At 42.2% G+C, this 27,750-nt stretch overlaps 1 protein-coding gene across 1 annotated transcript in view; it reads left to right on the top strand.

Annotated features, from left to right (window-relative positions):
- The window catches only part of LOC116511715 (coiled-coil domain-containing protein 146-like), a 47,669-nt gene that overhangs the window by 18,137 nt on the left and 1,782 nt on the right, over positions 1-27,750 (top strand). The window contains exons 9-15 of the mRNA XM_032221884.1: positions 1,270-1,440; positions 4,663-4,751; positions 4,874-5,038; positions 6,160-6,384; positions 8,833-9,061; positions 23,968-24,105; positions 24,474-24,722. Of these exons, the coding sequence (XP_032077775.1) occupies positions 1,270-1,440; positions 4,663-4,751; positions 4,874-5,038; positions 6,160-6,384; positions 8,833-9,061; positions 23,968-24,105; positions 24,474-24,722 (1,266 nt within the window). The remainder of the gene's footprint in view (positions 1-1,269; positions 1,441-4,662; positions 4,752-4,873; positions 5,039-6,159; positions 6,385-8,832; positions 9,062-23,967; positions 24,106-24,473; positions 24,723-27,750) is intronic.

Genomic DNA, 27,750 nt, shown 5'->3' with positions numbered 1-27,750 from the left:
AGATAGATAGATAGATAGATAGATAGATAGATAGATAGATAGATAGATAGATAGATAGAGATTAGAGATAGATAGATAGATAGATAGATAGATAGATAGAGATTATATATATATATATATATATATATATATATATATATATATATATATATATATATATACACACACATATACACACACACACACACACACACACACACACACAGAGACTGACTGACTGACTGACTGACTGATTATCCCTTACATAAGGGGAAACTAAACACTAAAAATATTTAAATAGCGCATCTTCTAAATGAAAAGTCAAGGCTATTCTTTCCCCTCTGATACATTTATGTGTCAAAGGGGAAAGAATTGAAGGGGAAAGAATAGTTCTGTTGAACTATTTTCAACGGAATAAAAAAATATGAATATAAAAGCAAATTAAAATCATAAGAATTAAATAGAGAGTGCAAACCCGGGATCCGGCCGTGCTCAAGTGGTTTGTCTTCTTTGTCACTCTGTTGTAATCCACGCGTTTCCTTGATGTATTGTTGAAATGTAGAGATATTTATTAGTGGAGTTTGAGCTCGACAGATGGATGAGAGATGGATGATAAATGGTTGATGGATGGATGGAGAGGGAGGGAAGGATAGATGATAGCTAGAAAGATGGATGGATGGATAGATGGATGGATAATCGATAGATGTAGGTAGGTAGATAGATAATGATGATGGATGGATGATGGAGGGTGGGAGGGAGGGAGAAAGAGATTGACAGATAGATGACAGATGGATGGAGAGGGAGAGATAGATGATAGGTAGACAGACAGACAGACAGACAGACAGATAGATGGTGGATGATGGGTGGGAGGGAGAAAGAGAGATTGACAGATAGATGACAGATGGATGATAGATGGATGGAGAGGGAGAGATACATGGATAGATGATAGAGATAGATAGATAGATAGATAGATAGATAGATAGATAGATAGATAGATAGATAGATAGATAGATAGATACTAATAGAGGAGAATATTTGTAGTTCAATGTTGACATGAAAGATCCTTGGTGTTCTCTGAACTTGACAGTTTTCTTGCAGACGTTTCATGACCAAAGTAGGTAATATCATCAGTGTTGACGATACCTATTTGGGGTCATAAAACATCTAAGAAAACACCCAAACTCAGAGAGCACCAAGGACTCCACTGTTCAGCGCCCGAGGCCCAGATCTTCTCTTCTATAGATAGCAAAATCCCATTCTGGGATTGTCCTCTTGACATTTTCTCCCTAGAAAGCATCCACCGAATCCGAAGTGCGGCTTCTTGAGCAGTGCATCGCTGAGGAAGAACAAGTCGTTGGGGCGCAGGAGCATTACAGGGAAGAGTTGAATAACTTGATCCATATGACCCAGCTCAAGGCGGACGAGAGGGAACAAAAATCGAAGGATTTCTTGAAAGCTCAGGTGAGGAAACTACCAACGGGCATCTAACTTGGTCCTTCTATCTTGGGTTCACCTGAACTTTCCATGCCTCTACATCAGGGGTATTAAACTGGATTTCTTTGAGGGCCGGATCAGCATTGTAATTCTCTGTGGGCCAGCCAGAGGGGGAGCGGAGCGGGGGGACAAGGGACGGACACCTCCTGCAGTACTCATCTGGCCAAAACGGGGTGCAGGATGGCTGCATGAGCCCTCCCCCCTGCACCTCATTTTCATCCTGGCCTGGGCGCGATTTGGCTAGCAAAGTGGCCGTTCAGGCTGAAAATGGAGCAACGGGGGGGGGGGGGGAGCTCACGCGGCCTCCCCATGCCCTATTTTGGCTGCCAGAGGCACCGCGGGCCGGACCTTTGCTATTTCCAGGCACTCCCGGGCCAGATCCAGTCTGTGGGCCTCGAGTTTGACACCCCTGCTCTACATCTACATTGGCATCCTTCAGTCTTAAAAGACTATAGTATCGTGCTCTGGAAAGAGGTCAAAGCTGGATTGTCCTCTCCAGCATGAGGCCTGGGTAGATTAATATGGAGGATAGAGTGTTACCCAAGCAGCAGATCCCCCCTCTCCACATCGCTGAATTAGTCCAACGGAATGGCAGAAACTGATGCGATTGGTTCCAGCTGCGTCACAGGAGTTACCAGAACATGGTTGCACACAGTCACGAACTGCTTCCGGGACTCCGGCTCTGGATTTTGCCTCGAGGTTGACTCCCGAAGCCTTTTCCAGTAGTGGATAGAGCCACAAGGCAGTGGAGGTTGGTGATCAGAGTTTCCCTTCTCCTAGATGATGGTTCTGCTGCTTTATCTGCCATTGGGGCGTAGAGACAGTGGTGGGTTTCAAAAATTGTTCGAACCTACTCTGTGGGTGTGGCCTCCTTTGTGGGAGTGGCTTGCCACCCATGTGACCGGATGGGAGTGGCTTGCCACCCATGTGACCGGATATGAAGATGCCGACGACACTTGTCAGAACCACCTTAAATTACCTCACACACAGCACTGGCATGCATAAGAATATGATGCAAACTTGTTTTCTAAAAGGCATCTTTGGTTTGCGTTAAAACAACTTCAACACACGCAATGTTCTGATTGCACCACAAACGCAGTAGTCATCCTTACCTTTCACAGAGGCACTGAGTTTTGTAAATAGGAGCATGATAGTGTAGAATAATCATATCCAAGGACCAGTGGTGGGTTTCAAAAATTTTTGGGACCTCTTCTGTAGGTGTGGCCTGCTTTCCGGGTCCCCTGGTGGAATCTCTTCTAACCGGTTCGGTAGATTTGACGAACCGGTTCTACCGAATAGGTGCGAACTGGTAGGAACCCACCTCTGCGTAGAGACCTCCTCTGCCTTCAAAACCGTTGACCGTCTATAAACCCCTGCTCTATAGAGTAGATTTTTGACTTCTTCACAATTTCTTCCCCATTCGTTTTCATCACTGAAACCATGCTGCCCGCCTCTGTCAAATCTGGGCCAATGGCAAGGCTAAACTTATATGTAATATCATTGTTCTTCTTCCTCTACTGCATTCACTTGCCATGGGGAATCACCAGAATTAGGACTGCTAACGGAATGCTAGGTAAGTCTTTTTTTTTTCTGTTACGCCTACCTGTATTAGCTTAGTTAAGCCCATCATTTCTTTTGAGACGAGAATAGAGATACCAGGCCTCTCCGAACTTTTTATAAAAAAAGTTTTTATTTTTAGACAGACAAACAACACATAAAACATAAAACCATCTTCCATTACATACAGTATGTCGATTGGTTACAAGGTTTTTGTGCATCCTTTCCATAGTCATCCCTTATAATTTATGTGAAATCACATATTATCAAATCAAATATGTTTATATACATTATTATCGTTATACCTCATTTGTTTGACTATCACTATTATTCCTTCGTTTCCAATGAGATATACTAAATATTGGGATCGTTTATGTTATAACAATTCATTGCATCATCTTCAAGCTATCCAATAATAATATATCTTGATGTTATATCCGATATCTTTCTATTATTCTTGTATTGATAGCATTCTCTAGTATCTTTCATTTCCATGTTTTTTTAATCTGGGGGATGATCATTCTGATTTACCACCAGAGGTGTCTTGCACATAATTTTACCACCAGTTTGCTACGCACTGGAAAAGTGCGTGTGCGCCTTCTGCATCTGCATGTGGCTTGCACGCATGTGGCTTGCACGCATGTGCGCGACTTAGAAAATGTGGCTAAATAGGATGGCATAGCAGCGGGGTGGGTGGTCAAGTCACCATTACCGATTTGCTCAAACCGATCCGAATTGGCTGAATACCACCACTGCTTACAATACAGAATAGAATTCTTGATTGGCCAAGTGTGATTGGACACACAAGGAATTGATCCCCGGGATCATGTGATTCCTTTTTGCCATCTTCTGAAGAGCCAAAGCAATGGGGGAAAGCCACCGTGCGACTAATGTAACGACAGCCACAATTTGCTTAACAACTGGGGCAAGAAAGGTCGTAAAATGAGGCAAAGCTCACTTCACAAATGTCCCACTTAACAACATAAATCTTGGTCTCAATTGCGGTCGTAAGTAGAGGACTCCCTGTAGAGTCTTTCGGGTTGCATTTGCCTCCCTGTCTCAGTAGTGCGAAATGCAAACGCGTTGGAGCTTTGTTTAATCCGTCGTCATGCTTTGCTGATAATCTAGCTCCATTTTTGTTTCTGAGAATAAAAGTAAAGATTCCCCTTGCACGTATGTGCTAGTAGTTCCCGACTCTAGGGGGCGGTGCTCATCTCCGTTTCAAAGCCAAAGAACCAGCGTTGTCCAAAGATGTCTCCGTGGTCACGTGGCTGGCATGACTTAAATGCACGGAACGCTGTTACCTTCCCATCAAAGGTGGTCCTTATTTTTCTACTTGAGATTTTACGTGCTTTTGAACTGCTAGGTTGGCAGAAACTGGGACAAGTCACGGGAGCTCGCTCCATTACGCGGCGCTAGGGTTTTGAACCGCCGAACTGCCGATCTTTCTGATCGACAATCTCAGCGTCTTAGCCGCTGCGCCACCGCATCCCTGTCAGTTTCTGAGAATACCGTATTCTATTTTTGAACTACAGAATGATACTCTTGAGTAAGATTTATCTCCTTGAACTTTAGAAAGGACCTTGCAATTCTAACCACTCCCCAATATCCACTGATATTCGTCTTTTGCAGATGCGTCTGAACAACATCATTGCAGAAATAAAAACGAAAAACTTTGAAATCAGGGAGCATACCAAGAAACAGAGAGAAATCCAGAGACAGTAAGAGCACTATTTCCATGGGGTTTTTGCTGGCATAAGGTTGACCCACCACCCAAAAAAAGAAAGTTGATGCATCAACATTTTCCTTAAAATATTTTTTTTTGGGGGGGGGGGTGTTTCAGGATGAAAGAATTTGCCAAACTGTACGACGTCGTGCGGCACGAGAGAAACAAGTTGGTGAGCCTTGTACACTGCGCTCGCCAGAAAACAAATGAAATGAAAGACAAAGTCAAAATGCTGGATAATGAGATGGAAATCTTAAGGAACAATGCCGTAATTAAAGAGAGGTGAGTATCCAGGTAAACAATTCACCTGAAAAATAATTTGAGAATAGAATAGAATAGTCCAATGTTTTCTTAAAAACTTCCAGTATTGGAGCATTCGCAACTTCTGGAGGCGAGTTGTTCCACTGATTAACTTTCTCACTGATAGGAATTTTGTTCCTTAATTCTAGGTTGCTTCTCTTCTTGATTACTTTCCATCCATTGCTTCTGGTCCTGCCCTCGGGTGTTTTGGAGAATAGCTTGACCCCTTGTTCTTTGTGGCAACCCTTGAGATATGGGAATCATACCATTTTCTTGATTTCATTTAGAAATCAGGGTGTGTTTTTTTTAAAAAAAAATTAGGATGCTTTTCTTTTTGATAATTGCCTCTCAATTGTACTCTTTACCCTTTAAACCTTTTATTTGATTATAGAATAAAATACAAAAATACAGAAGAAAATGGGAGGACAACAGTGGAGAGGGGAAGGGGAAAGATAAGTGGGGAGGGGCTGAAGGGGAAATGGCATTGACTTCTCACTCCTTCTGTTGCAGTAGCATAAAGCAGGTTATAAAAAGCAGTCAATTTATTCTCTCTATATATCTATATCTATATCTATCTATCTATCTATCATCTATCTATCATCTATCTATCTATCTATCTATATCTATCTATCTATCTATCTATCTATCTATCTATCTATCTATCTAATCTAATCTATCTATCTATATCTATCTATCTATCTATCTATCTATCTATCTATCTATCTATCTATTAATCTAATCTAATCTAATCTATCTATCTATCTATCTATCTATCTATCTATCTATCTATCATCTATCTATCTATCTATCTATCTACACCCCTAACACCCCTCGGGGTGTGTGTTCTGTTAAGATACAGCCTGTTGTGCCTTAAGATGGCTTCTACTGTACTGCATTAAAATAGCTTCTACTGTACAGCTCAGAGGAGTTGCCATGGTAATGACTTCACAGTACTCCACAAGAGGGCTCCCTCTGGTAAGGGGGAAAATCCAGCATTAGAAATTAGACTGCAGGCAACCGGCAGTCAGCAGAATTAGCCTGCAGTAATGCATTCTAACCACAGGGGTGCCACCCCACCCTTTTATGTTTTTCCCTGCCTTTAGAAAACTGCAGAAATATCAGATGAAGTATTCCAACAACGTTGCGATCAAGGACAGCATTCAGAGCGATGTCTGCAAGGTTTATCAGACCGTCCAGGAAATGAAGGAGAAACGGGAGCAGCAGCTGATGGACGTCGAACGGCTGACCAACACGCTCACCCAGATCGAGGAGGAAATGGTCCAGTTGCGTAAGACATACGAGAAGGCTGTCCAGCGGCGAAATGAAAGGTATGGAGACGGGCCCTTGAATGCCTTCGTTGGCAGAGTTATACAGGGAGTCAATTTGTTTGGAGGTGGAACAAAAACGGAGAACAAAAAAATAGCAGCCATTCTGTTTTTAATTATTTTGATTCCCAAAATCGGGTTGATATTTTAGCCCAATGATGGCAAACTTTTTCAGCACTGAGTGCCCAAAACGGAAGGTCCGTGCATATGTGCTCCAGAGGGCCGGAAATGCAAAGACCAGCTGGTCGGCATGTGCATGCCTGGTTTTTGGGCATTTTTTGGGCATTTTCAGGCCATTTTCTGGGCCGTTTTTCAATTCTTTCCATGGCCGTTTTGGGCCATTTTCAGCTTGTTTTTCAGGCCATTTTCAGGCCATTTTTTTCAGGCCATTTTGAGGCTATTTTCAGAGTTTTTCAGACCGCATTTTAAACATTTTCATGGCCGTTTTGGGTTGTTTTCAGCCTGTTTTTCAGGCTATTTTCAGTGCATTTTTCAGGCTGCTTTTTAATCGTTTCCATGGCTGTTTTGAGCCATTTTCAGCCTGTTTTTCAGGCCATTATTGGGCTGTTTTTTCAGGCCATTTTCAGGCTATTTTCAGGCCGTTTTTTAATCGTTTCCATAGCCATTTTGTGCCATTTTCAGCCTTTCAGGTCATTTTTGGGCTATTTTCAGGCCGTTTTTAGGCCATTTTTCGGGCCATTTTCAGGCTGTTTTTTCAGGCCATTTTCAGGCTGTTTTCAGGCCATTTTGGGGGCCATTTTCAGGCTGTTTTCCAGAGCTCCGGTACCCGCAAAGACCAGCAGCCAGCCTCCATATGCTCACCAGAAAGCAGAAGAGCAGCAGACGATGGTGTGCGTGCCCACAGAGTTGACTCTGCATGCCACTTCTGGCACGCGAGCCATAGGTTTGCCATCACGGTTCTAGCCAATGTCCTGAAATTACTCTTGAATATACAAAATGTAAAAGAAGAGAAAACAATACCTTTTAATTAAAACATCTTTGATTTTACTGGCAATAAATGTAATGTTAAGGCAGGTCGTCCTCGACTAACGACCGCAATATTTCTGTTGCTAAGCGAGACGTTTCTTAAGTGAGCTTTGCCCCAATTTTACGACCTTTCCTGCCACTAAATCACTGTAGGTGCTACTGTACATTAGCAACATGGCTGCTAAGTGAATCCGGTGACTTGTGAGAAGGTTGCAAAAGGGGATCACATCCCCAGGGGACACTGCGGCCGTCATAACTATGAGTCAGTTGCCCACTGTCTGAAGTTTGATCATGTGATCACGGGGATAGCACAATGGTCGTAAGTGTGGAAAATGGTTATGTTGCTTTGTTTCAGTGCCGTTGTAACTTCAAATAGTCACTAAATAAACTCTTATTAATTGAGGACCACCTGTACAGAAAATGTAGCTTAATAAGTATCATTCTTGTCCTTTGTTAATTTGACTAAGTTTTGAAGATGAACATAGATGGGTTAATTTCCAAATAAGCATTTGTAAGAGTGCGCCGTTGAAATCATTTCTGGATGGTGTGACTGCACGATAATATAATCTGCATAACTCCGTGGCAATAATGCTGAATGATTTATTTGATTGATTTATTTGAGTTTTATCCCGTCTTTATTATTTGAGAAGCAAACGTTTACTTTTAGTAATTTGCCTTTAAAAGACTAATAAAGAATGTGCTTTTACGTGTATTTGAAGTAGTCACTTCTGTGACTCTTCTTAAAAATAGGAATTGATTTCTAAGCAATAGGGAATTATATTTTAATGGACAATTTGTTCAGAGATTGAATAAAAAACTAACCAAGAACCAAAAGTATTAGTCATGCTGTTTTAAATTATTTCGACTCCGAAAATACAGTTGATATTCTAGCCGACGCCCAGAAATTATTCTTGAATATACAAAACATAAAGGAAGAGAAAATAACACCTTTTAATTAAAATATTTTCAATTTTACTGACAATAAATGTACTGTTAATCCAGATAGTCCTTCACTAATGTCCAAAATTGAGCCCCAAATTTCGGTCGTTAAGTGAGACATTTGTTAAGTGAATTTTGCCCCATTTTAATGACATTTCTTGCCACAGTTGTTAAGCGAATCACTGCAGCTGTTAAATTAGTAATCTGACTGTTAAGTGAATCTGACTTCCCCATTGACTTTGCTTGTTAGAAGGTCGCAAAAGGCGATCACATGATTCCGGGATGCTGCAACCGTCATAAATATGAGTCAGTTGCCAAGCATTTCAATTTTGATCTCATGTGACTGTGGGGATGCTGCAAAGGTTGTAACTGTGAAATCACTTTTTTTTTTAGTGCCGTTGTAACTTTGAACAGTCACTAAATGAACGTCTGTAAGTCGAGGACTGCCTGTATTCCGCTTGACGTGAGGCTTACAGGGAATCAGAACTTTTATAATGTACTTTTACCGTCCTTCCTTCATTACAGTGGCGTTCAGCTCATTGAGCGCGAAGAAGAAGTCTGCATTTTTTACGAAAAAATCAACATTCAGGAAATGATGAGCCGAAACGGCGACATCGAGATCAATGTGATGGATGAGAAGATACGCTATCTAAAATTGAAGATGATCGAGAAAAAGAGGCAGATTGAATTGTCCGTCAAAATGTTGCCCACCAAGAGGACGCTTGATGCTGATTTGGTGGTCCTCCAAATTCAGGTATGCAAGTGAAGGCACATTTTCCCGCGTGGGACTTTTGTTTCAAATGTTAAGACGATAAGCTAGAATTTCTCCCCCCGATAACCGAGTGGGAAGCTTCTTCCTCTGCAGAGTTAGCGTTCAGAATGAACCTGGCCTCCTTCCTGCCTCATCATTTCTGGAGAAACGAGGACGTTATATATCAGGGGTGGGTTGCTATCGGCATTACCGCCGTTATGGTGCGGGCGCACTTTTTGCCCATAAATCGATCTGCGTATGCACAAAATGTTAAAAAATGGGGAAAAAACATTACATTTGTGCAATGAAAATCATTCTGTGCATGTGCAGCATGGAGAATCAAGATGGCGCCGCCGTAGGAGAACTGGTTCAGGGGCGTGGCAGACCTGGGTCGTTGCCGGTTCCAGTGACCCAGACCGCAAAACCACTACAGGTTTGGCCGAACTGATCCGAACCAATAGGAACCCACCACTGCTTTATACCAACCAATCATTCTTCTCCTTTGAAGCCATCTTCTTAGGCTTCTTTTAGAGTAGGGGATGTTTAAATCTGGTCTATGGGGCCGGCCAGGAAATATCAAAGGACCAGCCCGCAGTGCCGCTGCCGGCTAAAACGAGCCACACACAGCCCTGCTTGGCCCGTTTTCGGCCTCCCCAGCTTCCAGCAGCACTTTGCCAGTGAGGCCTCCAGGGCGGCCCATTTTTGGCTGGCAGAGTGTTGCTAGAAGCCAGGGAGGCTGAAAACGGGTTGTGTGCGGCCCGTTTTTGGCCGGTATGATGGTGCTGCTGGAGGCTGGGGAGGGCAAAAACGAGGTGCAGAACCCTGCGCGTGACACCCCCATGCCCTGTTTTGGCCAGCAGGATGCTGTAGGAGGTGTCTGTCCCATTTCCCCCCTTCCTGCTCCCCTCTCCACCCGCTGGCCTGTGGAGAACACCGCTGTGGAGAACAATGCTGATCCGGCCCTCAAAGAAATCCAGTTTGACACCTCTGTTTAAGAGTTTCTCAATTCTGTCAGAATGTTTTTTTTAACTTGTTCATAAATTATCTTGGCTTAAGGTCTAAGCAGTGAGCTGGCCAAATGTGTGCTAGCATTTTAGGATGTTTATGATACAGAGTTCATAAACATCTGGCTAGTCTAGTGAAGAGAAGGACCAGGGTTATGAGTTATGAGTTATGAAAGTTTATTTATATGCCGCCCTTTTCCCTGGGGAGACTCAGGGCGGCTTACAACTCGAGGGGGGAGGAAACAAACATTTAACACGTAAGAACAATACATAATTAAAAAGCACAACATTCATACCATTCAGGTGGGTTACAGTCTTTAGCCCCAGGCCTGACGGGATAGCCAGATTTTAACGGCTGTGCGGAAGGTCTGGAGGGTGGTGAGGGTACGAATCTCCACGGGGAGATCGTTCCAAAGGGTCGGAGCTGCTACCGAGAAGGCTCTCCTCCGCTAACTCAATTGGTGTTTACTTCCTTTGATCTGTTTTGCTTCTGCTTCCTCCCCCAGCGTCTCCCAAGTGGGATTGAGCATAGAAATTAGGTTTATCCGTACACAAACTGCAAAATAACCCAAGTGATCTAAGGGTTGTCTGGATTTCTGCAGGGCAGGGACGGTAGCCCCGTTGAAGGCAACACAGCCCTATTGAAAGCAATAGGAGAATGTGCCGCTACCAGACTGGCTCGGGCAGTTTGGTGGTGAGGCAGAAGACACACACTGAGCAGGAAGGAAGTGGGTAAAAGGAGACAGTTGAGTTGACTGGCACTTTCTCAGCCAGCCCGCCGGCCTCTCCACTTCCCTTCCCATTGCCAGGTCGAATTTATTAAGGCATTTTTAAAAAGGAGGAGCCTGGAGGCTAAATCATGTGATGAACGACTGAGGGAACTAGGCAGGGGTGGGTTTCAACCGGTTCGCGGCGGTCCCTGCGAACCGGTTGGTCGCCGAACCCGGAAGTAAGTAACTTCCGGGAACGGCAAAGGGCACGCCCGCCCGCCCGCGGTCCTTACCCGGTTTTGACGAGTTCTGCGCTTCCACACATGTGCAGGATGCATACAGCGCCTGCGCGATCGTCCAGGAGCAGCTGGAGCATTGCGCAGACCCTAGTACGCATGCGTGCACCGCGCACGTGCACGAGGACGCCGCCGGTCCCGTTCCAACCGAACCGGTTGGAACGGGGCGAGAAACCCACCTCTGGAACTAGGCATGTCTAGTCCTGTGATGGCGAACCTGTAGCATGCACTGTGCCGTCGCCAGCTTCGCTAGAGCCGAGGTGGCACAGTGGTTAAATGCAGCACTGCAGGCCACTTCAGCTGACTGCAGTTCTGCAGTTCGGCTGTTCAAATCTCACCGGCTCAGAGTTGACTCAGCCTTCCATCCTTCCGAGGTGGGTCAAATGAGGACCCGGATTGTTGTTGGGGGCGATATGCTGACTCTGTAAACCGCTTAGAGAGGGCTGAAAGCCTTATGAAGCGGTATATAAGTCTAACTGCTATTGCTCTTCTGGTTTCTGGCCAGCTGATCGTTGTGGGTGCCGGAAACAGCCTCAAAAACGGCCTGGAAAACAGCCAAAAAAATTGATCCAAAAACGAGGCATTGTGTGTGCCAGCCAGCTGGTCTTTGGGTTTCCAGTGCTTGCGTGCACGCAAAAACCAGATGGCCAGCGTGCATGTGCGTGCCGGAAACTCAAAGACCAGCTGGCTGGCATGCATGCATGCGCATTCTAGTTCGGGCACTCGGTTTCGAAAAAGTTCGCCATCTCTGGTCCAGTCTAACGAAGAGAAGGACTAGGGGGAGACATGATAGCAGTCTTCCAGTAATTGAGGGGCTGCCACAGAGAGGAAAGGCTCAGCCTGATCTCCAAAGCACCTGAGGGTAGAACAAGAAGCAATGGGTGGAAACTAATCAAGGAGACAAGCAACCTGCAACGAAGGAGACATTTCCTGACAGTGAGAACAATTAATCTATGAAATGGATTGTCCCAAAGGTGCTTTTTTCAGGGGGCAACTTGACTTTCTTGTTTTTTTCTTTTGAAGACGTTTCACTTCTCATCCAAGAAGCTTCTTCAGCTCTGACAGTGGGGAATGGAAGCATTTAGACTCCTTGCAGACAGCTGGTCATTTGCATCCTTTTAGAGAGTCATTGAGGCCACCTGAGGCTTTCTGTGTCCTCAGAGTCACCTGGGTGTTGCAAATGCCTGTGGAGCCATCTTGGAACGATTGAAAGGACTCTGTTGTGGACTGGAGATCTATCTCCAGTCTACGACTCAGTCCTTTCAGCAGTTCCAAGAAGGCTCCACGCCCATTTGCACCATTTGTGGGGACACAGATAAAGCTCCAGGTGGCCTCAAGGACCCTCTAAAAGGATGCAAATGACCAGCTGTCTGCAAGGAATATCAATCCTTCCATTCCCAACTGTTCTGACCCCCACCTTTTTCATTCAGAAACGACAGCCAGACAGAACTTCAAAGGAAATATTTTTATCAGTCCCGGCTTTTGCTGGCTACGAGCCCAAATAAACATAGATAAATTCTCTGGCAAAAAGTTAAACAGCAAATGCAAAAACAAACTCTTACAGCAAACCACTTATCTAAGTTGGTTTCTTTGAATCATGAACACGAGCAGGGAACCTTGACTAGAACAGGAACGGAATGGAATAGAACGGAACGAACAAACGAACGAACGTTGACTTCTGCAACTCGGGCGTGGCACCATCAGTCATTTTTATCCTCAGGAGGAGAGATCCTAACAAGCCACAGCTGCTCGTTAACATCTCCTGTGAGCATCCCGAAACAACTCACAGGAGGTTTCTACTGAGTCACAACACCCAACCATCCAGTCAGAGCTGAAGAAGCTTCTTGGATGAGAAGCGAAACATCTTCCAAAGGAAAAAGCAAGAAAGTCCAGTTGCCTCCTGAAAAAAGCACCTTTGGGACAACCATGACCTGGATGAGGGAGTTGTTTGCCTGCAGAAGCTGTGGGTGCTCCATCGACTGGAGATTTTTCAAGAGATTGGATATCCATTTGTCCAGAATGGTACAGAGCTGTGATGGCAAACCTGTGGCATGCAGAGCCCTCTCTGGTGGGCAAGTGTGCCATCACCCACTGCTCTTCTGGTTTGTGGTGTGCAGATGTGCACCGGCCATCTGGTCTTCGTGGGCGCCGGAGCTCCAGAAAATGGCATGAAAACGGTCCAGGAAATCACTCCCCCTCCAAAAAAAATGGCCCAAAAAACTGCCCGAAAGCGCCCCCAAAAATGGCCTGAAAATGGCCCATAAAATGGCCCAAACCATCCCAAAAGCAGGTATGCGGGCGTCGACCAGCTGGTCTTCAGTTTTCCAGTGCTTTGGCGTGCATGAAGGCCAGCTGGCCGGTGCATGCGTGTGCCAGAAGCCCAAAGACCAGCTGGCTGGAGTGGGCATGTGCATCAGCCTGCTGGGTTTTCGGTGCTCCGGCGTGGGCATTTGCACACATGTTCCTCTTTGGGTACCAAAAAGGTTCATCATCACTGGTATAGGGTCTCCTGCTTGAGCAGGGGGTGGACTAAAGTAACCCCAAAGTCCTTTCCAACTCTTATTATCCTATGATCAAGAAACTGACCTGTTACTCAAAAAGCTGAAAATCCGAGCGGCAAAAATGAAATATGGACCAAACGGTAAATCTCGTCTTGATCAGTGCCATAACCATTAAATCAGGGATGTCCAAACTTGCACACTTTAAGACTCGGGGACTTCAACTCCCCAAATCCCAATGTTGGAAACCCCTGCATTTAGATCGCACAGGTTGGGTCTCCTCCGGATTCCATCTGCCAGCCAATGTCGGCTGGCGACTCCCCGGGGGAGAGCCTTCTCTGTTGCAGCTCCGGCCCTCTGGAACGAGCTCCCTGTTGAGATCCGGACCCTTACTACCCTCCCGGCCTTCCGCAAAGCCACCAAGTCCTGGCTGTTCCAGCAGGCTGGGGGGAGCTGAGAAGCATCTACCTCCACGGAAATTGTGAATGTTGGTTTTGTTTTTAATATGTTGTCTTTGTCTCGTTTCCCCCCTTTCCCTTGTCTTTTGTGAGCCGCCCGGAGTCCTCCGGGAGTGGGCGGCATACAAGACAAATAAATAAATAAATTAAATTAAATAAATAAATAATAAATAATGTTCACTCTTGTCTAGACAGAGGCCTCAATCGATGATATTAGGAGTTTTTTGTGGCCCGCCAATGCTTCTGCATGTACGCGGTGCATTTGATGATTTCTCCTCTACCATTAGATCTTCCTGTCGCTCTGGAGAAGCTAATTTTTTTGAGCATGCTTTTGGAGGTCGTCCTTTTAGCAAGAGAAGAAATCTCTGCATTTGGGGTGGATAAATCTTTTCTCCGTGAATCATAAAGCAAGGTCCGTTTCTGTTCAGAAGAGGAACTCTTTAAGTTCCTTATTTGAGCTTTCATTTAAAAAAAAAACCACACACACACGCCAAGTTGTCCTGTGTTATGATCCGTTGTGTAGAAACCATTCTAATATAAAACCTAAATGTACTTTCACTCCTATTGCTGTCAAACAATGGGTCAGCTCCACCAAACCAATTCTACGGAAGACAAATTTTGTTTCGATTGTAAGCCCCGCTTTAAATAGTCAAGAAAGGGCTTGAATGTGGACAATCCTAGTGGACCATCACTTAAATATGAGACAGACGAATGTTTCAGCAGCTGCCAAAAAACGCCAAGACAGTTCTAGGCTGCATTATAGGATCAAGATCGCGTGAAGGGTTAATACCACTTTATAAGGCCTTGGTAAGGCCACACTTGGAATACTGCATTCAGTTTTGGTCGCCATAATCTAAAAAAGATGTGGAGACTCTAGAACAGGGGTGTCAAACTCAAGACCTGGGGACCGGATCCTGCCCGCAAGGTGCTTAGATCAGGCCCGTGGAGCTGGCCTGGAAACAGTGAAGGACCAGCCCGCGGTGCCTCTGCCAGCGAGTCCTCTGGCAGTTTTCCCTGGCAGAGGGTTGCGGGAGGCCATCGCAGCTGAAAACGGAGCTCGCAAAGGCTGTGTGCAGCCCTCCTGGACTCCGTTTTCCCTGGCAGAGGGTTGCAGGAGGCCGTTGCAGCTGAAAACGGAGTTGGGGAGCTGGTTTTTGCTGGCAGTGCGCTCGGACCACCAAAGGTGCCCCAGACTTGAGTGACATCGAGCTGGCCACACCCAGGCCGCGCTCACTACACCCACCCACCCCAAGGTCAACACAACCTTGATGCGGCCCTCAATGAAAACGAATTTGACGCCCCTGCTCTAGAAAGAGTGCAGAGAGGAGCAACAAAGAGGATTAGGGGACTGGAGGCTAAAACATACGAGGAATGATTGCAGGAACTGGGTATGTCTAGTTTAATGAAAAGAAGGACCAGGGGAGACATGATAGCAGTGTTTTGATATCTCAGGGGTTGCCACAAAGAAGAGGGAGTCAAGCTATTCTCCAAAGCACCTGAGGGTAGAACAAGAAGCAATGGGTGGAAACTAACCGAGGATAGAAGCAATCCAGAAATAAGGAGAAACTTCCTAACAGTGAGAACAATCATGGAACAGTAGAATAACTTGCCTCCAGAAGTTGTGAATGCTCCATCACTGGAGGTTTTTAAAAAGAGATTGGACAAACTCTTGTCTGGAACCGTATAAATTCTCCTGATTGAGCAACGGGTTGGACTAGAAGACCTCCAAGGTCCCTTCCAATTCTGTTATTCTGTTGTCAGATCTTACCACTAAATGACACAAGAACGTGTAGGAAGTTAGCACCCACCCTTCTCCTAGAAAAATGAAATATCCTAAGAAATATTGAAAAGGCAGAATATTATATTTCCCTGGATAAGAAATGGAGAAACACGTTTTTAGGTAGGAAGCAAAGTCACTCCTTACAGCCCCAACCTTTGTCAATGGGCCATTAAAAGGCCTGAGCTGGTCTACTATACATAACAAAGATCCCCTCCTCTTCAGCTCCAAGGGGATGGGATTAAGGCGTGATAGTATTAGCCCTTTACTCAACACAGGACATCTGGGAAGAAGCAATGCTCAACCAAACTTGGATTCAAAGCACAGCCTACAGAGTTGCCCCTTCATGACCCATATAGGAGTCTGACCACCAATCAGAATACAAGATCAAGATCAAAGGCCAGAGAGGGCATAAAACCAGGGACTTTCAGCATCTCTGCCTCTTTTTCTTCTTCACCCAACATCTGGAAGCACCTGATCCCCCCTTTTCTGTTCAGGAGCTCAAAGCCACGTGATGCTGTCCACCATTAAACCATCTTTCCAAGCAGCCTCCATGTTTCCAGTGTCTTTTTCCCCACACTTGGAACTGAACCCAGAAGGACGTTTCTCCCAACAAAATATTGTGAACTGCCTTCCTGTAGGGATATCCCATTCTTTCTGAAAATCCATGTTTGCTTTTGATCTTATCAGCAAACAGCAATTTTTTCCCCCTGTGGCATTTTCTTTTATTCATTCCCATATTGAGGTTTTACTTTTGACAATAGTAAAAAAAAAAAAAAAGATCTGAGTGGCTAAACTAAAACACAAAGCCACAACTTGTTTGTTTCTTTTAATCAGCCAAATGTTAAGCTCCACTGACAATTCATGAAGCAAATTAAACCTTTGCTTTGGTTACCAACTTCTAAACACGCTCCTTATTTCTTGGCTGCATAACCTTTGAAGAGTTCACGTTTTCTCTGGCAAAAGATGTTAACAAAACGTACTGCAATTGGCCTATGACTTTTGGTACACCCCTTGGCTGTGCTTTTATTTACCCACTAAACTTATTTGATATACTGAACTGTTTGCAGTGCATTTTGAAATCGAGACCTTAACCCGGCATTTTTCAAGGCAAGTAAAGTGCACCGTTTGAAATTAACAGCCGTTAAAAGCTTTTAAGCAATCTGGATTGTAAAGGCTTCTTTGAAAGTTGAGAAAGGACCTTCTGTCAGGCCTGCAATCTTTTCCTTTTTTGGACTTTAGGCCTGCCACACTTTCTATTATTCTATTGTGCATTTTCTACTGTGGGAAAATAGGAGGGGGGATTGTACGGAGTTGGGTGATATGTAGCCATAACAACATTCTTTCTAGAAATCCAAGGTCATCCTTTGTCTCTACACCTGGCCGGAACTGGATGGGTGGAAGCTGCCAATGTGGCAGTGGAAGATTGGACCATGTGATGGACTTGTGGGTGTGAGGCAGTGGCGACTGGGTGGAAGTGGCTTGCCAGCCATGTGACTGGGTGGGTGTGGCCAACTTGTAAAATGTGGTGAAACTCACTTAACAACGCTCTTGTTTAGCAAGCAAAATGTTGGCTCAGAAACTCTGGCATTTGAAACACTAGTCTTAAAGCTGTCAAGTTACAAGACCCTTGCACCCCTAACCCTTTAGAAAAAAAAAACCCCAGGGGTGTTCAAACTTGACAGCTTTAAGACTTGTGGACTTCAACTCCCAGAATTCCTCCTCCAGTCATGTTGGCTCAGGAACTCTGGCATTGAAGCACGCAAGTCTTAAAGCTGTCAAGTTACAAGACCTTTGCACCCCTAACCCTTTAGAAAAAAAAAAACCCAGGGGTGTTCAAACTTGACAGCTTTAAGACTTGTGGACTTCAACTCCCAGAATTCCTCCTCTCGCTCTTCATCTTGATGATGTGCGGACGGGCGGAGAGAGGGAGCTGGAACCGGTTCTAAACGGCACTGTAGATTTGTGGAACCTCTTCTGTAGAAGAGGTTAGAACTGGCAGGAACCCACCCCTGGTGTGGGGGCAGGATCTTGAACTTTCAACTGGGTGGGGAAAACCGGGAAGCTTTCAGATTCGGGTTTTCCCAGATGTGCCAACATGTCTCTCTTCATAAATTGGAACTTTGAGGAATCTTTTGCCTTGGACTCTGATTTACTTTTGGATGCTATTTGGAACCCTGACACCTTCAACTCTGCAGAAGGCTTTCGAAAGCTTCATTAGCAACAGATGAATAGCTGCAGGATGCGTCTAGTCTAATAAAGAGCAGGACTAGGTGTGACATGATAACAGTCTTCCACTATTTGAGGGGCACATTGGCAAAAAAAAAAAAAAAATCAGAACACTAAACACAATACAACCTTGTAGACGACCCCCACTCTGTCAAGGACCTAGGAGTACTCATATCAAATTATCTAAGCCCCAGAGCTCACCGTAACAGCATTGCCAAAAAGGCATTAAGAGTTGTTAACTGAATGTTGCGAAGTTTCTTCTACAGTAATATTGTATTGCTAACTAGGACATACAAAACCTTTGCTAGACCAATCCTCGAATACAGCTTGTCTGCCTGGAATCTGCACTGTATATCAGATATTAATACAATTGAGAGAGTCCAGGAGTATTTCACAAGAAGAGTCCTCCACTCCTCTACTCGCAACAGAATACCTTATGCCACCAGGCTTGAAATTTTGGGCTTGGAAAACCTAGAACTACGTCACCTACAGTCTGACCTAAGCGTAGTACACAAAATTATCCACTGCAATGTCCTACCTGTCAATGACTTCTTCAGCTTCAACCTCAATAATACTCAGGCAAACGATCGATACAAACTCAAGGTAAACCGCTCCAAACTCGATTGCAGAAAATACGACTTCAGCAACAGAGTGGTCAACGCCTGGAATGCACTACCTGACTCTGTTGTTAAATCCCCAAACCCCCATAATTTTAACCTAAGACTTTCTACTGTTGACTTCACCCAGGGGTGTAATCCTCCCGGTTCGGTCCGGTTTGGCTGAACCGGTAGGGACAATTGTCTTCGGTTCTGTGAACCGGTATATGCTTTAAAAAGTGGGGGGAGAAAACTTCCGACGATCTTTCTCTTTTCCCTTTCCCCTACACCTTTCCCTCTTCCCCTTTTCCTCTCTTATTTCCCCCTTGTTTTCATTTTTCTTTGTATTTTATATGTTGATAAAGTAATAACATGTTTAAATCCTTTAAAAAAAGCCACAGGAGAACTTTTGAGGATCCTGTAACCCAAACTCTAGCTGACTTAAGACTTCATGAAATAGCACATTACACTAGTCCTCACCGTAGACAAGAGAGCAAGGAGAAAAAATTAGACAATAGAATCCATCCTTTGAACAAGAACTAGCTAGATCTTCCTTAATCTGGTATCTAGTTGAGCCCGTTTCCAGCTATTTGGAGAGGAATCTTTGTCAGTGAGTCCCAGAGGTGCTTTTTTTTTTTCTTTCTTCAAAAGGCAACCGGACTTTCTGGTTTTTCTTTGAAGACATTTCGGTTTTCATCCAAGAAGCTTCTTCAGTTCTGAATGAATGGTGGGGAATGGAAGGATTTAGACTCCTTGCAGACAGCTGGTCATTTGCATCCTTTTAGAGGGCCGTTGAGGCCACTGGGAGCCTTGTCTGTGTCCTCAGGGTCACGTGGGTGTTGCAAATGCCCATGGAGCCATCTTGAAACGATTGAAAGGACTCTGTTGTGGACTGGAGATTTATCTCCAGTCTATGACTCAGTCCTTTCAGCAGTTCCGAGAAGGCTCCACGCCCCTTTGCACCATTTGTGGGGACACAGATAAAGCTCCAGGTGGCCTCAACGACCCTCTAAAAGGATGCAAATGACCAGTTGTCTGCAAGGAATATCAATCCTTCTATTCCCAACCATCCAGTCAGAGCTGAAGAAGCTTCTTGGATGAGAAGCAAAACGTCTTCAAAGAAAAACCAGAAAATCCGGTTGCTTCTTGAAAAAAAGCACCTTTGGGACAACCACAATCTGGATGACTGAGAATCTCCATAGAGTTTGGCAGTGAGTTTTTACTGAGTCATTTCATAAATGTGCTCTGGATATAATGTGCAGGATGGCAGGGATCAATGACAGCACGTGTAAACATTGTCTATTGCCATCCTGCCGCACATTGAAGTGTTTGCCGAAACGATAACCACATCCTGTTATTTGGAGGTACATGCACTTTTTTTTTCCACTTGACACTTTGCATTTTGTACCATTTGTCGGTTGCGAATCATCACAAACATTTGTCATTTTCCTGAAATGTGGCTGTCCAGCCAATTGTTTTAAAACAAAATGTTCTCGGGAAGGGACATCTTTTTTTTTTAACCTTATTTTCCCACATTCGGTTTCTCCTTTCTCTTTTAAGCGATTTTGCTGAGGTTCTAATTTTTTTGGGAGGGTGTGTGTGAACCTTACACCTTTTTCCTGTTGTGATGCAAGGGAACCGCTGAGAACGGGAAGCAAGAGAATGGTGTAACTTTGCAAGAAATAAAAAAGAGAAGTAGCAGCTTCAGAGAATGAATCACCTGCTGATTCTTTTGAGGAAATGCTCTTTTTTGTGGCTGCGGGCTGTTTTCTTAGAATTTGTTGTGCCAAAAAAAAAACCAGAAAGAAAAGAGAGAGAGAGAATAAAGAGAAAGAAAGAAAAAGGGAGAAAAAGAAAGAAAAGAAAAAGAGAGAAAGGGAGATAGAAGGAAAATGAAAGAAAAAGGAAAGAAAGAAAAAGAGAGGAGAGAAACAAAATAAAGAAAAAGAAAAGGGGAGAAACAGAGAGAAAGAAAGAGAGAAAAAGAGAAAAGAAAGAAAAAGAAAGGCAGAGAAAGGGAGAAAAAGAAAGAGAAAGAAAAAGAAAATAAAAAGAAAGAAGAGAGAAAGGGAGAAAAAGAGAAAGGGAGAAAAAGAGGAAAGAAAATGAAAGAAAAAGTGAGAAAGGGATTGAGAAGAGAGCAAGCAAGAGACAAGAAAACAGAAAGGGAAAAGAAAGAAAGAAAGAAAATAAAAGGGAGAATGAAAAAGCAAGAAAGAGAGAAAGGAGAGAAAGAGAAAAAGGAGAAACAGGAAGAGAGAAAGAAAGAGGGAGAGGGAGAAAGAAAATAAAGAGAAAAAAGAAAGGCAGAGAAAGGGAGGAGAAAGAAAGAAGAAAAAGAGAAAGAAGGAAGTGAAAGAGAGAATGAGAAAGAAAATGAAACAAAGAAAAAGGGATGAAATGAAGCAAGAGAGAGCAAGAAAGAGAGAGGAAGGGGAAAGAATGAAAGGAAAGAAATAAGAAAATAAAGAGAAAACAAGAAAGAGAAAGCAGAAAGAGTTAGAGGAGAGAAAGAAAATGAAAGAAAAAGGGGGAAACAGAGAAAGAGAAAAAGAGAAAAAGAGTGATAAAGAAATAAAGAGAAAGAAAGAAAGGCAGAGAAATGGAGAAAGAGAAAGAAAAAGGGAGGGAAGAGAAAGAAAGAAAAAAAGGGAGAAAGAGAAAGAAAGAAAGAGAAAGGGAGAAAGAGAGCGAGAGGATAGAAATACAGTGAAAGAAAATAAAAAGAAAGGGACGAAGAGAAATAGAGGAAAGAAAAGAAAGAAAAGGTGAAGAAACAGAGAGAATGAGAAAGAAAGAAAAAGAAAGAAAGAAAGAAAGAAAGAAAGGAAGGAAGTAAGGAAGTAATGAAGTAAGTTAGGTCCGGTTAGTCTGTGAAAGAGAATCTTTAATTTTTCTAGGATTTTGTAATGATGAAGAATACAACTGCTCCTTTACCAAATCAGCTGCTTTGGATCCATTTCTTGATCTTTTTTTTAAACAGTTTCCCAGTGCAAGGACAGAATTAAAAGCCTGGAGAAGGTGTTTACAGACCCGGATCGAGAAAACAGAGTACGAGCGTTGCCTGGGAAGGACCCCCCCATACAAGAGCTCTTCAAAAAGATAGAGGAGGTATGTCCATCCCGCCAGAAAAAAACCCTTCCGGCAAATTACCCTGTTTCCATATTAAGTGCATTTTTTAAAAAAAGGTGTGTGTGGGGAGAAACCTTGACAAATGCGTAAAACCCGCAAAAATGCTTCCCAAAAAACAATATTCCAGTGCCGTATCTTCCCACTGGATATCCGCGTCCTCCTACGACATCAGCTAGCACGGATGACGTTACCTAGTTTGGTCACGAAACGTCTGCAAGAAAAGCCACCACGTTCGGAGACACACACACACACACACACACACACACACACCGGGCCAAAATGATGGAGGAGCTCCACATCTCCCACTTTTCCCATGCATAATTCCGGCACGGATGGGTATAGAGCCGAGGTGGCGCAGTGGTTAGGGTGCAGTACTGCAGGCCACTTCAGCTGACTGTTATCTGCAGTTCAGCGGTTCTAATCTCACCGGCTCAAGGTTGACTCAGCCTTCCATCCTTCCGAGGTGGGTGAAATGAGGACCCAGACTGTGGGGGCGATATGCTGACTCTGTAAACCACTTAGAGAGGGCTGAAAGCCCTATGAAGCGGTATATAAGTCTAACTGCTATTGCTATTGCTAAATCAGAGGGCCAAAGGGTGGGCCCTCGGCAGTCCCTCCCCCCATCACTGCAGGCTCCTCAACTTCCATTTTCCAGGGGAAATTAGGATATCCCCAAAGTTGGATCGTTGGTTAGCAGGATGCTATTGCGCAACCAGAAGGCGGTCGTGATTGGAACATGGCTAAAAGTCAGGCTTCTTTGTAATTATGTAGGGGAATGGGGACAGGGATGGGGATGGGATGGGATAGAATAGAAAATAGAATTAGTATCTGCTTTTATACAGAATAGAATAGAATAGAATAGAATTAGTATTTAACTGCTTTTATGCAGAGCATAAAAAAGAATAAGAAAAAATAAGAAATTGTATTTATCTGCAGTTATACAGAATAGAATAGAATGTGGAATAGAATAGAATTTGTATTTATCTGCTTTTATACAGAGCATAAAAAAGAATAAGAAAAAACAAGAATAGAATTCGTATTTATCTGCTGTTATACAGAGCATAAAAAAGAATAAGAAAAAACAAGAATAGAATTAGTATTTATCTGCTGTTATACAGAATAGAATAGAAAATAGAACAGAGTAATAGAATAGAGAATAGAATAGAATTCGTATTTATCTGCTTTTATACAGAGCATAAAAAAAGAATAAGAAAAAACAAGAATAGAATTAGTATTTATCTGCTGTTATAGAGCATAAAAAAGAATAAGAAAAAATAAGAAATTGTATTTATCTGCTGTTATACAGAATAGAATAGAATGTGGAATAGAATAGAATTTGTATTTATCTGCTTTTATACAGAGCATAAAAAAGAATAAGAAAAAAACAAGAATAGAATTCGTATTTATCTGCTGTTATACAGAATTAGTATTTATCTGCTGTTATAGAGCATAAAAAAGAATAAGAAAAAAGCAAGAATAGAATTAGTATTTATCTGCTGTTATACAGAATAGAATAGAAAATAGAACAGAGTAATAGAATAGAGAATAGAATAGAATTAGTATTTATCTGCTTTTAGACAGAGCATAAAAAAAGAATGAGAAAAAACAAGAATAGAATTAGTATTTATCTGCTGTTATACAGAATAGAATAGAAAATAGAGAATAGAATAGAATAGAATAGAATTAGTATTATCTGCTTTTATACAGAGCATAAAAGAATAAGAAAAAACAAGAATAGAATTAGTATTTATCTGCTGTTATACAGAATAGAATTAGTATTTATCTGCTTTTAGACAGAGCATAAAAAAAGAATGAGAAAAAACAAGAATAGAATTAGTATTTATCTGCTGTTATACAGAATAGAATAGAAAATAGAGAATAGAATAGAATAGAATAGAATTAGTATTATCTGCTTTTATACAGAGCATAAAAGAATAAGAAAAAACAAGAATAGAATTAGTATTTATCTGCTGTTATACAGAATAGAATTCGTATTTATCTGCTTTTATAGAGAGCATAAAAAAGAATAAGAAAAAATAAGAATAGAATTCGTATTTTTCTGTTGTTATACAGAATAGAATAGAAAATAGAACAGAATAATAGAATAGAGAACAGAATTAGTATTTATCTGCTTTTATACAGACTAGATTAACTAGACTAGACTAGAAAATAGAATTTATCTGCTTTTATATGTTTGCTTTTTCTACAGTTGGAAATTCATCTGACTCGGAAAGAGGAAAGACTGCTGGAAAAGGAATTTATTTATGAGCAAGTTTCCCGAATGACGGAGAAAATCAGCGTCAAGGCAGAAAACGGCAAGGAGGAGACATTAATCCTGGCTAAAAAGGTAGGACGATTACAATTCGGTTTGATGACAACCGTTATCTGTATAGGAGGTCCTCAACGTATGACCACAATCGAGCCCAAGATTTATGTGAGGTATTAGTTAAGTGAGATTTGTCCCATTTTACGACCTGTCTTGCCACAGTAGTTAAGCAAACTGCCGTTTTTAATGGCCAGATGCCCTTCCTGTCGCCAGTGCTGAGTTTTGTTCGGCAGATATATTCTCATCATGCCCAGAGAGAGAAAAATATCTGCCTCTGCCTAGGATCGAACTCACAGCCTCCTGATTGTGAGGGGATTGGACTAGAAGACCTCTGAGGTCCCTTCCAGCCCATATGATTCCATGTTCTTTCTTGCTATGATTCCTTCCAGATGAACCATCTGCAGGAGAAAATAAAGACCACCACCCAGAAGATCATGGCTCTCATTGCGGAGCTGTCCATGCATCAGGCCTTCGCCATTAAGCTGCAGCAGGAGATGCGGGACAAAGAGCAGCTCATCCTGTGCGTCGTCTCCCGACTGGCGAAAGGGCTTCCTCCCCCCAAAGAGATCGAACAGGACTGGCTCCGGGTGCTGCGAGATGAAAAAATGCATGAGCTGGCAAGCGAAGCCCGAGAAAGAGTAAGTCTCTCAACAAGCACGGGATGGAGTGGAGAATGGGATGGAAGAGGAAATGGAATGGGAAATGGAAGAGGAAATGGAATGGAATAGAAAATGGAATGGAATAGGAAATGGAATGGAATAGGAAATGGAATTGAAAATGGAATAAGAAATGGAATGGAAAAGGAAATGGAATGGAATAGGAAATGGAATGGAAAATGGAATGGAATAGGAAATGGAATAGGAAATGGAATGGAAAATTGAATGGAATTGGAAATGGAATAGGAAATGGAATAGGAAATGGAATAGAATAGGAAATGGAATGGAAAATGGAATAGGAAATGGAATGGAATAGGAAATGGAATGGAATAGGAAATGGAATGGAATAGGAAATGGAATGGAAAATGGAATAGGAAATGGAATGGAAAAGGAAATGGAATGGAATAGGAAATGGAATGGAATAGAAAATGGAATGGAAAATGGAATGGAATGGAATAGGAAATGGAATAGGAAATGGAATAGAATAGAATAGGAAATGGAATGGAAAATGGAATAGGAAATGGAATGGAATAGGAAATGGAATAGGAAATGGAATAGGAAATGGAATGGAATAGGAAATGGAATGAAAAATGGAATGGAATAGGAAATGGAATGGAAAATGGAATAGGAAATGGAATGGAAAATGGAATAGGAAATGGAACGGAAAATGGAATGGAATAGGAAATGGAATGGAAAATGGAATAGGAAATGGAATGGAAAAGGAAATGGAATGGAATAGGAAATGGAATTGAAAATGGAATAGGAAATGGAATGGAAAAGGAAATGGAATAGGTAATGGAATGGAATAGGAAATGGAATGGAATAGGAAATGGAACGGAAAATGGAATGGAATAGGAAATGGAATAGGAAATGGAATGGAAAATGGAATGGAATGGAATAGGAAATGGAATGGAATGGAATGGGAAATGGAAGAGGAAATGGAATGGAATAGGAAATGGAATGGAATGGAATAGGAAATGGAATAGGAAATGGAATGGAATAGGAAATGGAATTGAAAATGGAATAAGAAATGGAATGGAAAAGGAAATGGAATGGAATAGGAAATGGAATAGGAAATGGAATAGGAAATGGAATGGAAAATTGAATGGAATTGGAAATGGAATAGGAAATGGAATAGAATAGGAAATGGAATGGAAAATGGAATAGGAAATGGAATGGAATAGGAAATGGAATGGAATAGGAAATGGAATGGAAAATGGAATAGGAAATGGAAAAGGAAATGGAATGGAATAGGAAATGGAATGGAATAGAAAATGGAATGGAAAATGGAATAGGAAATGGAATGGAATAGGAAATGGAATTGAAAATGGAATAGGAAATGGAATGGAAAAGGAAATGGAATAGGAAATGGAATGGAATAGGAAATGGAATGGAATAGGAAATGGAACGGAAAATGGAATGGAATAGGAAATGGAATAGGAAATGGAATGGAATAGGAAATGGAATGGAAAATGGAATGCAATAGGAAATGGAATAGGAAATGGAATAGAATAGAATAGGAAATGGAATGGAAAATGGAATAGGAAATGGAATGGAATAGGAAATGGAATAGGAAATGGAATGGAATAGGAAATGGAATGAAAAATGGAATGAAATAGGAAATGGAATGGAAAATGGAATAGGAAGTGGAATGGAATAGGAAATGGAATAGAATAGAATAGGAAATGGAATTGAAAATGGAATAGGAAATGGAATGGAAAAGGAAATGGAATGGGAAATGGAATGGAATAGGAAATGGAATGGAATAGGAAATGGAACGGAAAATGGAATGGAATAGGAAATGGAATGGAAAGTGGAATAGGAAATGGAATGGAAAATGGAATAGGAAATGGAATGGAAAAGGAAATGGAATGGAATAGGAAATGGAATGGAACAGAAAATGGAATGGAAAATGGAATAGGAAATGGAATGGAATAGAAAATGGAATGGAAAATGGAATAGGAAATGGAATGGAAAAGGAAATGGAATAGGAAATGGAATGGAATAGGAAATGGAATGGAATAGGAAATGGAACGGAAATGGAATGGAATAGGAAATGGAATAGGAAATGGAATGGAATAGGAAATGGAATGGAAAATGGAATGGAATAGGAAATGGAATAGGAAATGGAATAGGAAATGGAATAGAATAGAATAGGAAATGGAATGGAAAATGGAATAGGAAATGGAATGGAATAGGAAATGGAATAGGAAATGGAATGGAATAGGAAATGGAATGAAAAATGGAATGGAATAGGAAATGGAATGGAAAATGGAATAGGAAATGGAATGGAATAGGAAATGGAATGAAAAATGGAATGGAATAGGAAATGGAATTGAAAATGGAATAGGAAATGGAATGGAAAAGGAAATGGAATAGGAAATGGAATGGAATAGGAAATGGAATGGAATAGGAAATGGAACGGAAAATGGAATGGAATAGGAAATGGAATGAAAAATGGAATGGAATAGGAAATGGAATAGGAAATGGAATAGGAAATGGAATAGAATAGGAAATGGAATGGAAAATGGAATAGGAAATGGAATGGAATAGGAAATGGAATGGAATAGGAAATGGAATGGAATAGGAAATGGAATGGAAAATGGAATAGGAAATGGAATGGAAAAGGAAATGGAATGGAATAGGAAATGGAATAGGAAATGGAATAGAATAGAATAGGAAATGGAATGGAAAATGGAATAGGAAATGGAATGGAATAGGAAATGGAATAGGAAATGGAATAGGAAATGGAATGGAATAGGAAATGGAATGAAAAATGGAATGGAATAGGAAATGGAATGGAAAATGGAATAGGAAATGGAATGGAAAATGGAATAGGAAATGGAATGGAAAATGGAATAGGAAATGGAATTGAAAATGGAATAGGAAATGGAATGGAATAGAAAATGGAATAGGAAATGGAATGGAATAGGAACTGGAACTGGAACTAGAATTGGAATTGGAAATGAAATAGGAAATGGAATAGGTAATGGAATTGGAAATGGAAATG

The sequence above is a fragment of the Thamnophis elegans genome, chromosome 7 (genome assembly GCF_009769535.1).
Source record: "Thamnophis elegans isolate rThaEle1 chromosome 7, rThaEle1.pri, whole genome shotgun sequence".
Taxonomy (NCBI): domain Eukaryota; kingdom Metazoa; phylum Chordata; class Lepidosauria; order Squamata; family Colubridae; genus Thamnophis; species Thamnophis elegans.
This window is presented reverse-complemented; position numbering and strand designations above follow the sequence as displayed.